Consider the following 15,188-nt stretch of genomic DNA (forward strand, 5'->3'; position numbering starts at 1 on the left):
GTCAATATAGTGTTGCTATTATAAAGAAGTAGTAAATGTGTGTAGCTTGATCATATGATTATATTCAGTGGTAATGTTACATGTAGGGAACATTTCAATGTACTGTCTTTGTATAACTAAGTATTAACTCAAGTATAACTAAGTATAACTCAAGTATTAGTATTAGACTTGGAGAGTTTGCTGAGTTTCAGTCTCTTTTTTCAGCCTGGGTGGTTCTTGTGAGTGGTACAGTATTGGCATCAGTGCTCTTTTTCAAGCAGATTTCTTTTCTTCTTTTTATATCATTCTTTTTTTTCCCTTCATTTAAACATCTTGATTACAAATATGATTGTGATTAGGTTTCAGTCATGTAAAGAACACCTGCAACATTCCCACCACCAATGTCCCAAATCTCCCTCCCTCTCACCTCACCCCCACCTATACTCTAGACAGGCTTTCCAGTTCCCTCATTCATTCACATGATTATGGTAGTTCTCTGTGTAGTTATTTCTATAACTGCACTCACCACTCTTTGTGGTGAGCTTCAGGAAGTGAGCTGGAAGTTCCAGCCCTCCTCTCATTGTCTCTGAGGATTGTTTTCAAGCAGACTCTTTAATAGCAAAATGTTACAGAGGTTCCCCTTGTCCTATTGATCCTAGTATATTATTTTTTTTTGATCCTAGTATATTATTTCCTCTGTACAAGACTTTGAACTATGTTTTTTGTTTTGTTTTTTGGTTTTTTTTTTTTTTTTTGGTTTTTGGGCTACACCTGGTGACGCTCAGGGGTTACTCCTGGCTATGTGCTTAGAAATCACTCCTGGCTTGGGGAACCATATGGGATGCTGGGGTATAGAACCGTGGTCCATCCTAGGCTAGTGCAGGCAAGGTAGACACCTTACTTCTTGCACCACTGCTCTGACCCCTGTTGTGTGTTTTTAAGACATTTTTGAATCCATTCTGTTTTTTCTCCATCTGAACACTGTGTATAAAGGTTGCTGATTCTTCTCCACTACTTTTTCCTGGGAAAATATTACACTTGTTAACAAATGTGCCACTGACAGTGTGGATGAGTGTTGAAAAGACTATGAGGGGTGGAATAGACATAGACATTGCTGGTAATGGAACTCCTTATAGTCCTATCATTGTAAAAGAGTTTTCTCATTAATTGCTTTCATTGAACAGTAAACTTTGTTATTTTTATTGCTAATAAGGAAAAATCCCATTTTCCCCCCAATCCTGAAAAAATTCCATTTCTATAACATTATATTGAGACCTTTCAAATCAACTGTTATTAAAAATACAAGCTAGGGCTGGAGAGATAGCACAGCAGTAGGGTGTTTGTCTTGCACGCAGCTGATCCAGGACAGATGGTGGTTCGAATCCCAGCATCCCATATGGTCCCCCGAGCCTGCCAGGGGCGATTTCTGAATGCAGAGCCAGAAGTAACTCCTGAGCATCGCTGGGTGTGACCCCCAAAAACAAAAACAAACAAAAAACAGTACAAGATATAACTAATGTTTAGTTGATTATTTAGTAATTGCATATAGAACATTTTGGTACCTTTGTCAAGTAAAGTATTATCTAATCATTAATATTTATAGCTTATCGATCCCAAATTGTGACTGTACTGTTTTGAGGGATTGGTGTAGTTAAGATTGTAAAATATAAATAGGCAGTAATGTGCCTTGACGGCAGGTATAAGGTTGATTATTTCACTTATCTGAATATTGATACTAATTATTACTTAATCCTTTTGTGCCTTGGTTTCCCTCAGTAAGGTAGAGATAATAATAGTACCTTCTTCACAGAGTTGTCAGGAGAAAGTGCTTGGAACAGTGCTTGCTTCATTTTGAGCACATTAGTTAACCTGGTTATTGGTTCGAGTCTTAGCTCTTATTCAGATGATTACTTCTTTCATCTCAATTCATTATCGAACACATTTTGGTATTCATGATTTTCAAGAATGATCCTTAAGTACAAGGGTTCTGTTGTAGACAGATTTGTTAGAGGTATTGAAAAGGTTTACTGTTTTTGATGTAGCTTCAAAAGTAATATTGACTTCACTATTTAACTCTACAACTTGATTAAGCATTGTTTAACATATCAGTCAGGAAAAAAATCATCCATTCCTTTTCAAAGGAAGAACATTTATCTCATTTTCAAATTTTCACTGACTCACTCTTTGGCACATATAATGTTATCTTTAGAATCTGTTTAGCAGATGTGGAGCCTGCTGTTTAAAACTTGATAGGGTGAATGAAAATTTTGTATATATGGTTCATTTTGGAGACATTTAAATGAAATAAAGAATAATGGCTATAATTATTTTTAACTTCAGTGGCTTGTTGGAAAGCCTGCCTGCACCTGCTGATATTCAGGGAGAAGTTGGTACAGAAATACTATTGAGCCCCGGGAGCATCCGGGTAAAGGGTGGGTGGAGGCAGATTTCTGTGAGATTTGTCATACCCACTTTATCCTATGCTGGCTACCATAATCTCTTTCCTCTTCCCCTTCTCCCCCATTCTCCACCTCCTCATACTGTGCTCTGCTTTGTTCTTGTCAGAAGGTAATAATTACTTAGGATAAATTAAACAGTCATCTGTAATTACACAGATGAGTACATTTTTCTCCCCCTTTTAAGGTCAAATTCACTCGTTATTTTTTTTTTTTTAAATCTCAATACACGTTATGTGAGTAATTGATCAGTGGGCTAACACAGTGATTTTCTTTAAATCCTAGATGAACCTCATTGTGTATTTGCCTCTCCTCAATGCAGTAAGTTGGAGGATTGTAGAATTTGTCTCTTCTGAGTTCTCTTTCCAGAAGAATTGATTTCTATCTGTGACATCTTCATGTATGTTTCTAATTAGAAATAGTATCAAAGCAATGCCTCTTTGGTATTCTAATTCCATTTTCCCTTGTCTTTATCTCTCCTCAAGTTCACTATTGATGCTCTTAACAGCATCATCATTCTCCTTTGATCTGGATCTTTGTCGGGACCAGTGGCTTCACTCCTTCTTGGCTCTATACTCTTTAGCCATGGGTCTGGTTCTGATACTAGAGCATCAGCCAAGGCAGACTTTGAGGCACATGTCTACCCGTGAGGGGAGTTCAGGCCCATCCTTTGTGTTTCCAGATCTCTTTCTGGGTTGACTATTGCTCCTTAGAGTTAAGGAATATTGTGTCCATTTCCTAACTGGGTTTGCAAGGTCTTTCCTACCCAGTCCTGCTTGTACATACATCTCCAGTTGTGTTTTGGATGCCCTGTCGCCAAACTTCCATTCCCTCTGAAGAAGGTCTTTGCTCAGGGTATTCCTTCTGCCATAAAGTTTTTCATTTAAATCTACTCCACAGTTCCTTCTTCCCATTTAGGAGCCAAAGCTAATGTTCATATGTGTAGCTAAATTCTCTTTGCAACCTCTCTTGTTTCTTTCTATTATTTATATCCTAGTCATGTTTGAGCAGTTCCCATTTGTATTTAAATAGCATTTTGAGCTGAAGCTTTCCTTCCTTTGCCTTTCTCCTTTATCACTTCCCACTCCCAATTCTGTATCCTCTGAAATCTGCCTCCATCTTCAGAAAGCTGAATTATGTTTTCTTCTATTTTTTTTTTGAATTCTATTTTCTGATCCATTATAGTATCCTTTCCAACTGTAAGCTTTGATCTTTGATTTTCACTGAAATGATTGGTATGTAACAATTTATTGCCATTTTCTATGTAGGCTTTAGGTGTTTTTTTTTGCAGTTTGTCTTAGTTCTTTTTTTCTTGTCTTCCTTAGTACTTTCTTATTTTCCTTCTATATAATAAGTAGGTTCCATTTACCTTGCTTTATCTTAATTGTTTTATTTCTAAGTATTTTATATTTTTGTTTTAAGGTTACTGTGGGGTTTCAGTGGTTTTTTATTTTCGTTGTGTGCAAGAGATCAAATATAGGGTCTTGTCATGTAACATAATCTGAAACTGAGTTACATCCCTGACTCATTACTGTAAGGTTTCAATCTAGGATTATAAAATGTATTAGCCTATTAATTTTTTATTGTCATTGAGGTGATATATTAATTCTTTTATTATACGAAATTTCTGCATCGCTACTATCACAGCTTGTATCCTATTTTAAGTTGAAAAATTGAAAGTAACAAAATCTCACCTTTGTTCTAAGTCTGTTATGACTCTCCACTCATTTTGTTTTGTTTTTTAAATCTTGCTGCTTTCACATGGGCTTTCTTTTCCTTTTATACAGATTTCTTTAACATTTCTTAAAGCCTGGCTTAGTGGAGGTGAATTTTTTTCATTGTTTGTAAAACTCATCATGAAATGAGAGGTATTCTACCAATAACCTAGCTGGTTGGAGGTTGTTTGCATATGTAACATTTGACCAAAATATACCATTTCTGATCTGTAGAGTTTCTGTTGAGAAACCTGTTACTAGTTTTATGGCAGTTCTATTGTACACAACTATCTACTTTTCTGCTGCTATGTTTAGGGTTCTCTTTATCTTTGATATTTGCCGTTTTAGTATGTGTCTTAAATACATCTCTTTGGGTTTATTGCTTTTGGCTTCCTGGATTTTAGTATCTAACTCCTTTCTTTGGTTGGGGAAGTTTTCACCTCTTATTTCTTCAAATAGCTCTATGATATGACTATTATTGCACATAATTCTTTTGTTATCTTCATTTAAAATGTGTTGTTGTCTTTTAGTTTTTTTGGGGGGAGGGATGCTTTTTTACTTCCTATGTCTGAATTTACTGATTGGATTTTTGGCATCTGCAGTTTTTGAAGCTCGTCTATTGTATTTTTAGTTCAGCTACTGCATTTCTTAGCTCTGTGATTTGTTTGGATTTTTATTGTAATTTTTCTGTCCTTGTTGAAATTCTCTTTTCATTGAGTTACTCATGCCAGCAAATATTGTTGTGAGTATTATTTTGAAGTAAACTGTAGGTAGTTTACTCATATAAAGCACCTATAGTTTATATGAGGAGAGTTTGTGTGAAGAGTTTTTCTCCTAGGATTTTGCCTCTTTCAGTGAGATAACTTCCTTTGTCTCTGAATCTGTTCTGTGAGTGGGAATAACTTCCTTTATCTCAGATTCTGTGTTCTACAGGGCTTTTTGGTTGACAGGGATCTGCTGTGCTGTGGGCACCAATAGTGAAGATCCATAGTGGAGCAGGCCTAAATTGTGGTCCATTGCTGTAGCCTGGGTTGTGGCTGGAGAGTGGCAGTTGTTTCTTAGGCCTTGGGCTGCTTGAGATAGAGTTAAAAAGTTGTTGACGATTAAGTTTCAGTCATACAATGTTTTGACATGCATTCCTTCACCAGTATTTATTTTCTGACTCCAGTTTCCTCATCTTTAATGGAATACTCACTTTAGTTATGGCAGGGAGTGGAGTGTGGATGGCCATGGAAGAGCAGCTAGCACTGGAGCTCCTGCTAACTGGCTATACTTTGGGAGTCTGCAGGATGTCTACTGGCATGGTTTGCATACTAGTTTGCTTGCTGCATTAAAGTGCAGACCTGAAGGGATCAAGCTTATTTTTCTTTCAGAGATCAATGCTTTTGATAGTCTTTTTTCAGCATCCTGATAGTTCACCTACTTCTGGGGATAGGTGAAATTATCATTAAAGAAATAGCTCCCAGAAGCCAGTAATGTGAAGAGTGGTAGCCAGGCTGAACAATTCAGTGCCTGGATACTGCAGTCTCTTGCTAACCCGCCCAGCAGTCCTGAGTTCTTCAGGATCCCAGCAGTGTTTAGGGATCACCTGGGCTGTACCCAGTAGTGCTCAGTAGGGACCACAGTTCTGGGAATCAAACAAGGGCCTGTTAAGGGAGGGCATGCACCCCTTACTCCTGTGCTATTTCCCTGGCTCTGATTTTTAAACATTTCATTAGATATTAATGCACCATGACTTAAAATTTAATTTCAGATGTACAATATTCTAACACCAATTCCACCACCCAGTGTGAGCATATCTCCACCAATGTCCCCAGGGTTTCTGCCACCTTCCAATATGCCTCCTTAATAGGCACTTAAATTTTTTTTAATTGAATCAAGGTGAGATAGAGTAAAAAAGTTGTTGATGATTAGGTTTCAGTCATACAATGTTTTAACATGCATCTATTTTCTGCCTCCAGTTTCCACAGTTTCCCTCCCATTTCTTTATTCTCATAGCCTGCCTCTATGGCAGATACTTTTCTTCTCTCTCTCTCTCTCTCTCTCTCTCTCTCTCTCTCTCTCTCTCTTTCTCTCTCTCCCTCCCTCCCTCCTTCTCTCTCTCTCCCTCCCTCCCTCTGACCCTCTCTTCCTCTCTCTTCTTTCTCCCCTCTCTCCCTCTTCTCTTTAACTCTCCTCTCCCTCTTTTCTCTCCCCCTCTCTCTCTTTTCTCTCCCCCCTCTCTCTTTTCTCTCCTCTCTCTCTCTCTTTCTCTCTCTCTCTCTCACTCTCCCCCCAACTTTTCCCTTTCAGGCACCATGATTTACAATATTGTTACTGAAGGCATATCACATATATCACTTTACCTCCTTTCAGCACACAGTTCTTGCCCAGAGTGGTCATTTCTAACTATTATTGTCATGCTGGTCCCTTCTCTGACAGGTACATTTTTTAGATTTGTTTGTTTTAACTTCCATTTGTTTATTTATTTTAACATTTATTTATTTGTTTATTTATTGGTTTTTGGGGCACACCTTACATCGCTCAGGGGTTGCTCAGGGGTTACTCATGGCTCTATGCTTAGAAATCGATCCTGGCAGGCTTGGGGGACCATATGAGATGCCAGGATTCAAACCACCTGCATGCAAGGCAAACACCCTACCTTTATGCCATCTCTCCAGCCCCTTAACTTCCTTTTATATTATTATTGACTCTGTAGTTTTGATAAATACATATTCCTATCCCTGCTTCCTATGGTTTCATATCTTCTATGTCAATGCTATAAGTTTAGAATCTAGGATTCTTTTTCTTTTATGGATTGAGCACTTCATACTGGGGCTAGCATTTTGGGTCCTGTGGCCAGTGAATCTGCTCATAAGATGGCTAGGACTACATTTTACACTTTCTCCTCCCCCTCTTCCCTCCCTTTCTCTCTTCCTCCCTTCCCCCTACTTCCTTTCCCACCTTTTTATTTTGGTTTTAAACAGGGGTTACCACTAGCTCTGTGCTTAGAAATTATTCCAGGCAGGTTCAGGGGACAATATTGGATGCCGTGGGTTTAACTTGGGACAAATGCATGCAAGGCAAATGCCCTATGTGCTGCACTATCATTCCAGCCCCTCTTTTGAGAGGTGTGTGTGTGTGTGTGTGTGTGTGTGTGTGTGTGTGTGTGTGGGTGGTTTTCTTAACTGACTTTTTTCTGATCCTTAAACAGATATTACAGGGGCTTATTTATTAAGTTGAAGGTTCTGGTTGTTCTGCACTCTGCCCCTCACCTACTCTCCAGGTGACTTATCATATGATCAGCATCTCTGATTACCACATGCTACCCCATTTTTGGGTTTCTTTCTTGGCAAGGATATTTCCTGATCTCCTGCTTTACTGGATGTCATTTCATAAATCCCCGTGTTGGAAGTGCTATTTGTCCAATTTTCAGGTCATTTTCTGACTAATTGATTACATTTATAATTTTGTTGTGGATTTTCTGTGATTGTAGGAAGCAGTAAACCAGAGGTTCTTCCTATTGCCATCTTGGCCATACATTATTCTGTAGAGTTTTCACTAAATATAGGTAGGAAACTTTTGAGTACATTGTCACCTGCTGTAATTCAGAAGGTCATGTGTTCTAGAAGTCTATATAGAGTTTTTTGCTTCTTAATCTACATAGTATACCCTGATCTCTTTTGTATTAAATTTAATGAAATGAAAGATAACAAAGCTTCTTCTAAGGAGATTTAGATTTTTTCCTTTTTTTTCCTCCCCTTCCCCGAGATTTATATATATTTTGTTAATAATAATAGGGAGTAAGTAATATCATTTTATTAACAAAATATTGTAATATGGGGCTGGAGAGGTGGTGCTATAGGTAAGGTGTCTGCCTTGCCAGCGCTAGCCAAGGAAAGATAGCAACTGTGACCGCGGTTCTATCCCCCGGCATCCCATATGGTTCCCCCAAGCCTGGGGCAATTTCTGAGCGCTTAGCCAGGAGTAACCCCTGAGCATCAAATGGGTGTGGCCCAAAAAACAAACAAAAAAAAAAGAACAAAAAAAAAAAGAAGCAGAATATCACCTTTGGGGCCGGGAAGGTGGTGCTAGAGGTGAGGTGTCTGCCTTGCAAGCGCTAGCATTGGATGGACCTTGGTTCGATCCCCGGCGTCCCATATGGTTCCCCCAAGCCAGGAGCCATTTCTGAGCGCATAGCCAGGAGTAACCCCTGAGTGTCAAACGGGTGTGGCCCAAAATAAAAAAAAATGTAATATATTTAAATTGAGAATCCCTTTCAATTTAAAATATATCCATTTGCTCAACTTCCTCATTTGGTCCTCAGAAATGATTAATTTCTGATGCTCTTCCTATAAATTAGGCTTTCAGCTTAACTTACTCCAATTGAAACTAAAAGAAAATAGGCATTTAAGTGATTTTTAATTTGTTTACACTTTACAGTGTTGTGCAATCTTCTCAACAGTCTAACACATTTCATTTCCATTACCCTAAAAAGAATCTACATTCCATCATTTCTTTTTTTTTTTTTTTTTTTTTTGGTTTTTGGGCCACACCCGGTGATGCTCAGGGGTTACTCCTGGCTATGCACTCAGAAGTCGCTCCTGGCTTGAGGGACCATATGGGATGCCGGGGGATCGAACCGTGGTCCGTCCGAGGCTAGCGCAGGCAAGGCAGGCACCTTACCTCTAGCGCCACCGCCCGGCCCCTACATTCCATCATTTCCAATTTCTTCTTCCTGCCCTAAAATTGCTAACTAGTTGGTGATGGATTGGGTCATACCTGATGATGCTCAGGGCCTACTCTGAACTCAGTGCTCAGGAGTCACTTCTGGTAGACTTATGAAATCACACTATGCGAGAGCTAGGATTGAACCTCCCACATGCAAAGCATGAGCACTAATCCATTGAATTGTTGTTCTAGCTTTGAGTTACATTTTTGTGTGGTGTGAAATAAACGTTTATATTCTCTTTTTTGCATATAGGTGACCAGTTACATCACCATTTAAAAGGATTATCCTGAAGCATTGTTTTGGCATCGGTATTTAAAGCTAGTTGATCACAAATAAATACATGGACATATGTGGTTATCTTTTACAGCATTCATTCTTTAACTCTGGACATCATAAAGCTTACTCTTGTCATTTAAAAGTTGCTTAAAATTCATTCTAATGCCGTTGTATTCTTTTTTTTCTTTTTGGGTTATACCCGGTGGTGCTCAGAGGTTACTCCTGGCTGTCTGCTCAGAAATAGCTCCTGGCAGGCACGGGGGACCATATGGGACACCGGGATTCGAACCAACCACCTTTGGTCCTGGAACGGCTGCTTGCAAGGCAAACGCCGCTGTGCTATCTCTCCAGGCCCGCCGTTGTATTCTTACTGCAGTTGTTGGGTGTGTTTGCTTGCGTGCATGTGTTTATAAAGATTGTTGTCTCTATGGAAGCTAGAACTTTTTCTCGATTTCTTTAGAGCTTCCATATCTTAGTTCTTGGGTATTTTTGAAAAGAAGGTTTTCCTGTCTGGATTTGTTCTGCCACAGGTGCCAGCAGTTTCAGACTATTACATCACTCAAGTTGCTTGTATAGTTTTTTGAGAAAATTTAAGCCAAGATCTCTTAAGTGATTTTCATGCAAAATTAATGCTTTCCTTGACTTCTGCCAATTCTGTGATGCATTTAAGCAGCAGATGCCAAAAAGTTTAGTACTAGTATCTGGAAAGAACTCAGATATTCAGACAGAAAGCATTTGTGCCTGGGGTAATATAATGATTCCACCTATGTCTTTTTCTTGCCTTCTGGGTGTTTTCATCGTATGTCCCAAAAGGCTCAAGCAGATCCTTTTTTATTTTTAAATATTTTTTAATACAATATAGTTTTAATTTTATAGGACCAGATCTTACTCCAAGTTTCAAAGTAGAGTTCTTCAATTTAAAATGTTATGACAGTCACCTAAAGGCCTTGTACTTTAGCATCCATTCTTTTTTTTGTTTTGATTTGGTTTAGACATAGATTCAGAGAATCAAAACCATAAAACCATACTGTAATTGGTCATCATCAGATCTACATAAATTTATTTCACAGATCAGTATGTCAGGTTAGCTGCTTTTTTTTTTTACTGCTTTGATAACGTTCTCAGATAAGAGTCTGTTAATATTTCATTGAAATAAATGAAACTTACTCAGTGTTAGATTTATTAACTTTAATGTTTCTTTACAATACAACCTAATGAGAAAGGAGAGAAAGGAAATAGTCTTTATCAGGTGTCTACTATATTTTAAGTACTGTCCTAGACATGTTTACATCCCTAATCTTATTTTTTCCCCACAACCACTCGTTCTTGGTATTATTATTCTGGTTTTAAGATGATGAACTTTAAACAAGCCAACTATTATTGCTTTGTACTTATATTGGGTCTTTTGTGTCATAATTCTAAAGTAACATTTGACTTTTAGAGATATCTAGTTGTAAAAAAAAAAAAGAAACTAGTTTCTCCACATAGCTGCAAATAGAAAGAAAAGACACATGGCATTTCTCAACTCTTTATGATTATTAACTATGGGAAGCATAGTGAATACAGATAGGAAACAAGCAATGCAGAAAGGAAGTTTTATATTAGTTTGATACAAATATGCTCATTTGCAAAAAATAAAAACAAACCTTGGCCTTGCACTGCACAGTTCTAATAGATTATAGATTTAACTCTTATACTGAAAAATAGAAAACATTGAGAAGGAAACAAGAAAGTTTTTATGACTTGTTTCTTTTTTTTTGGGGGGGGGGGGGAGTCACACCCAGCAGTGCTCAGGGGTTACTCCTGGTTCTATGCTCAGAAATCTCTCCTGGCAGGCTCGGGGGACCATATGGGATGCCGTCCTTCTGCATGCAAGGCAAATGCCTTATCTCCATGCTATCTCTCCAGCCCCTTGATTTGTTTCTTGAAATTATATATATAAACTTTTTTTGTTTGTTTGTTTTTGGGCCACACCCAGTGATGCTTAGGGTGAGTCTATGCACTCAGAAATTGGTCGTGGCTTGGGGGACCATATGGGATGCTGGGGATTGATCCCATGTCTGTCCTGGGTAGCTTCGTGGAAGGCAAACACCCTACTGCTGTGCTATCTCTCTGGCCCCATGATATATAAACAGTTTGATGAATAAGTCAAACCCAATATTTAAAACAAAAATATAATAATAAAAATAGGATAAAAATAGGCTATAGTGGCTAGATAGATATCTTAGAGAGAATGATCTGCACAAATGGTTCCCTGAGTCCTGCTAGGTATGATCACTAAGCACAGTCAAGAGGAAGCCCCGAGCACCACTGGATGTGGCCCAGTCCCTCTACCCCCTCCTCCAATATAACATACAGACTTGAAAAGTATTTGACAATCACACTTGGCAAAGATAAAGAGCTGTTAAAGAATTTGATAAAGCACAGTATTCAGACTATCTAAATAACTAAAAATACATTGATAAGTAAACAACTAGTTAATAAGGGTAAAGAATTGAAGAAATACCTTGGAAAAGACTTCAGGAATTGATAGAAAATAGGATATGACAAGATTCTCAATACTAATTACTATATTACTAATTGAGGAATGTAAGTTAAAGTCACAATATCAACACATATTAGAGTAGCTCAGCTTTTTTGGTGTGTGGGGTGTTTGGTGGGTCACATCTGGCTGTTCTCAGGGCTTACTCTTGACTCTGTGCTCAGGGATCACTCCTGATGGTCTCTGGAGATCTTACGGGATGCTGGAGATTGAATCACTTGAGTGCAAAGTCAAGCGTTCTACTCCTCATACTATGACTGAAACTCAAGTATGAGTAATTTTGTAATCACAGTACTTAAAAAAATAATGACTAGATTAATGGTGAAGTAATATTTTTGGATTCTTATTTTAAATACCTTTCTTACTCTTTTTAGAACTGTGAGGACATGGGAAGTTGAAAACCCAAAGAAGCAAAAAAGTGTGTTCAAACCACGGACGATGCAGGGTAAAAAAGTAATCCCTACCACATGCACGTACAGTCGAGATGGGAACCTCATAGCAGCTGCCTGCCAGAATGGAAGCATACAGATCTGGGACCGAAATATGACTGTAAGTCAAGGGCATTGAAGTCCACCTTAAAAAAAAAGAGAGAGAAGTAAAAAGCAATGTACAGGGGTTGGAGTGGTGGTTCTAGAGGTAAAGCGTCTGCCTTGCAAGCACTATCCTAGGATGGACCACTGTTTGATCCCCCAGCATCCTATATGGTTCCCCAAGGAGTGATTTCTGAGTGCTTAGCCAGGAGTAACCATGAGCATCACCAGGTGTGGCCTCAAAAAACAAACAAAAAGCAAAACAAAAACAGCAATGTACAGAGACAAACTTTATGCTAAATATTATGAAGGTCAATTTCCTGAGTTTGGCTCTAATTTAAACTTTAGTGTTAAATAAAATATTGGGAATTTTTATTTATTTTTTATTTTTTTATTTTTTTTGGTTTTTGGGCCACACCCATTTGACGCTCAGGGGTTACTCCTGGCTATGCACTCAGAAGTCGCTCCTGGCTTGGGGGACCATATGGGATGCCGGGGGATCGAACCGCGGTCCGTCCTAGGCTAGCGCAGGCAAGGCAGGCACCTTACCTCCAGCGCCACCGCCCGGCCCCAAATATTGGGAATTTTATAGTAAACAGCATTTCAGAAAACATTCCATTATTTTTTAGTGTGCATTAGATTTTGATTTTAAGGTAATTCATACCTTTTGGTATAGAATTTAAAATGTTTGTTCAGGGGCCGGAGAAATAGCATGGAGGTAAGGCATTTGCCTTTCATGCAGGAGGTCATCGGTTTGAATCCCGGCGTCCCATATGGTCCCCTGTGCCTGCCAGGAGCAATTTCTGAGCCTGGAGCCAGGAATAACCCCTGAGCACAACCGGGTGTGAGCCAAAAACCACACACACACACACACACACACACACACACACACACACACACACACACACACACACACACACACACACACACACCATAAATAAAAATAAAATAAAATAAAATAAAATGTTCAGTGAAAAAACATAGGATTGTGGTTTCCAATGCTGTTAAAATAGTCATGTTTCATGCATTTAGTATTGGTGTACTCTGCCTTGTTTCCACTCAGCAAAGTCATATCTCTGGGCTATTATTAGAGAGTCCATGATCACTGGCCGCCTTCCTCCACAACCCCCATTAATATATGCCTTTATACTCCACATATGAGATCATTCCTTTTTCTTGACTCACTATGCTTATTCCAGCACTCTCCAGGATGAGCCATATAACAGCAAACTGCAGGATTTCATCTTTTCTTAGAGCTGAGTAATAGTCCATTGTGTGTGCATGTGTATATATATAAACATATATATATATATATACATAGATACATATATGTATGTATATATAAACTACAGTTTCTTTTTTTTTTTTTTTTGGTTTTTGGGCCACACCCGTTTGACGCTCAGGGGTTACTCCTGGCTATGTGCTCAGAAATCGCCCCTGGCTTGGGAGGACCATATGGGACGCCGGGGGATCGAACCGCGGTCCTTCCTTGGCTAGCGCTTGCAAGGCAGACACCTTACCTCCAGCGCCACCTACCCGGCCCCTACTACAGTTTCTTTATCCAGTCACCTATTCTTGGGCATTTGTGTTAATTCCAGATCTTGGCAATTGTAAATAATGCTGCAATGAATATTGGAGTATAGTGCAGCTTATTATATGATGTCTATGTACTTCATTTGACCTTAAAGATTTCATAGTAATATAAGAGAATACATTCCCTTAAAAAATTTAGCAAAATCCGGGCTGTTGGGATAGCGCAGCATTAGGATATTTGCCTTGCATGCAGTAGATCCAGGACGGAACTGGTTCGATCCCTGGTGTCCCATATGGTCCCCCGAGCCAGGAGTGATCTCTGAGCGCATAGCCAGGAGTAACCCCTGAGTGTTACCGGGTGTGGCCCCAAAACCAAAAAAAAAAAAAAAAAAGATTTAGCAAACCCCCAAAATGTCCAGGATGATCCATCTATTGTTTTGTAATTCTTTTCAATTTAAATAATACATAGTGATTAAAATAGTATTTTAATATTCATGACATACCAGTTCAGTATATATCATATTTGTTCTCGATACTTTTAGTTAATTGTAAAATTAAATTTTGGAACAGGAAAGATAATAGAATTTTATAACAATAGAGATAATGAATATAAAAATATTTTGGCCATTTCTCTGATTTCCAATAAAATTTAAAAAGAATTTTTGCATATATAATGGTGAGATAAGAATTTTTGGCAAATGGAATGATTCCAATCGCAAATGTTAAAATTAAAATCTTTAATAATTTTATAATAAATTTAGTTTTCTTTATTTTAGGAGAAAATTTGGTCAAATTATTAGTTCATTAAGTGTTTATAAAATAGTAGACACTGGTCCAAGCATAGGGATAATCACAATTTTTTAAAAATTCTTGCCCTCTTTGTATTTGCATTCGAGTTCTCTTAGACTAACATGGCTTTCCAAAAACGTTTCCTTTTTGTTGTTTTGTCTTTTTTGGGGGACCACACCTGCTCCAGCTCAAGACTTACTTCTGATTCTGTACATAGGGCTGATTCCTGGTGCACTTATGAAACCATATCATATACTGGGAATTGAACCCGGGTTGGTTGTATAAAAGGCAAACACTCTGCCCACTGTGCAATCGCTCTGGCCTCATTTTTCCATAAACACTTTCCATCAGACAGTTATGATATTTAAAGGACCCTATGAAATAGCTTATTATTATTAGTTTTTAATCTATCTTTTCAGCCATATTAGTTGTCTTGGAATAAAGTAAAAAGTAGAGACAGGGAAAAAATATATCCATGTAGATAATGCTGGAAATATCTTTGGCATTTTCTGTTTGTCCTATCTTTTTATTTCTGTTTTCATCTGAACTATAAACTCCATAAAGCTTCACAATAGCACAGAGATTTAAGAAATTCTTTGAATTGTAAACTTGGGTTTTAAGTGTGCAATAAATTTTTTTTAGTAACTGACTTTCATC

The 15,188-nt window shown here is 38.2% G+C and overlaps 1 protein-coding gene across 1 annotated transcript in view; it reads left to right on the top strand.

The window, feature by feature from the left end:
- Positions 1–15,188, top strand: part of WDR70 (WD repeat domain 70) — a 282,711-nt gene that overhangs the window by 141,854 nt on the left and 125,669 nt on the right. The window contains 1 exon segment of the mRNA XM_049767710.1: positions 12,054–12,228. Coding sequence (XP_049623667.1) covers positions 12,054–12,228 — 175 coding nt within the window.

This window comes from Suncus etruscus, chromosome 2, assembly GCF_024139225.1.
Source record: "Suncus etruscus isolate mSunEtr1 chromosome 2, mSunEtr1.pri.cur, whole genome shotgun sequence".
NCBI classification, from domain to species: domain Eukaryota; kingdom Metazoa; phylum Chordata; class Mammalia; order Eulipotyphla; family Soricidae; genus Suncus; species Suncus etruscus.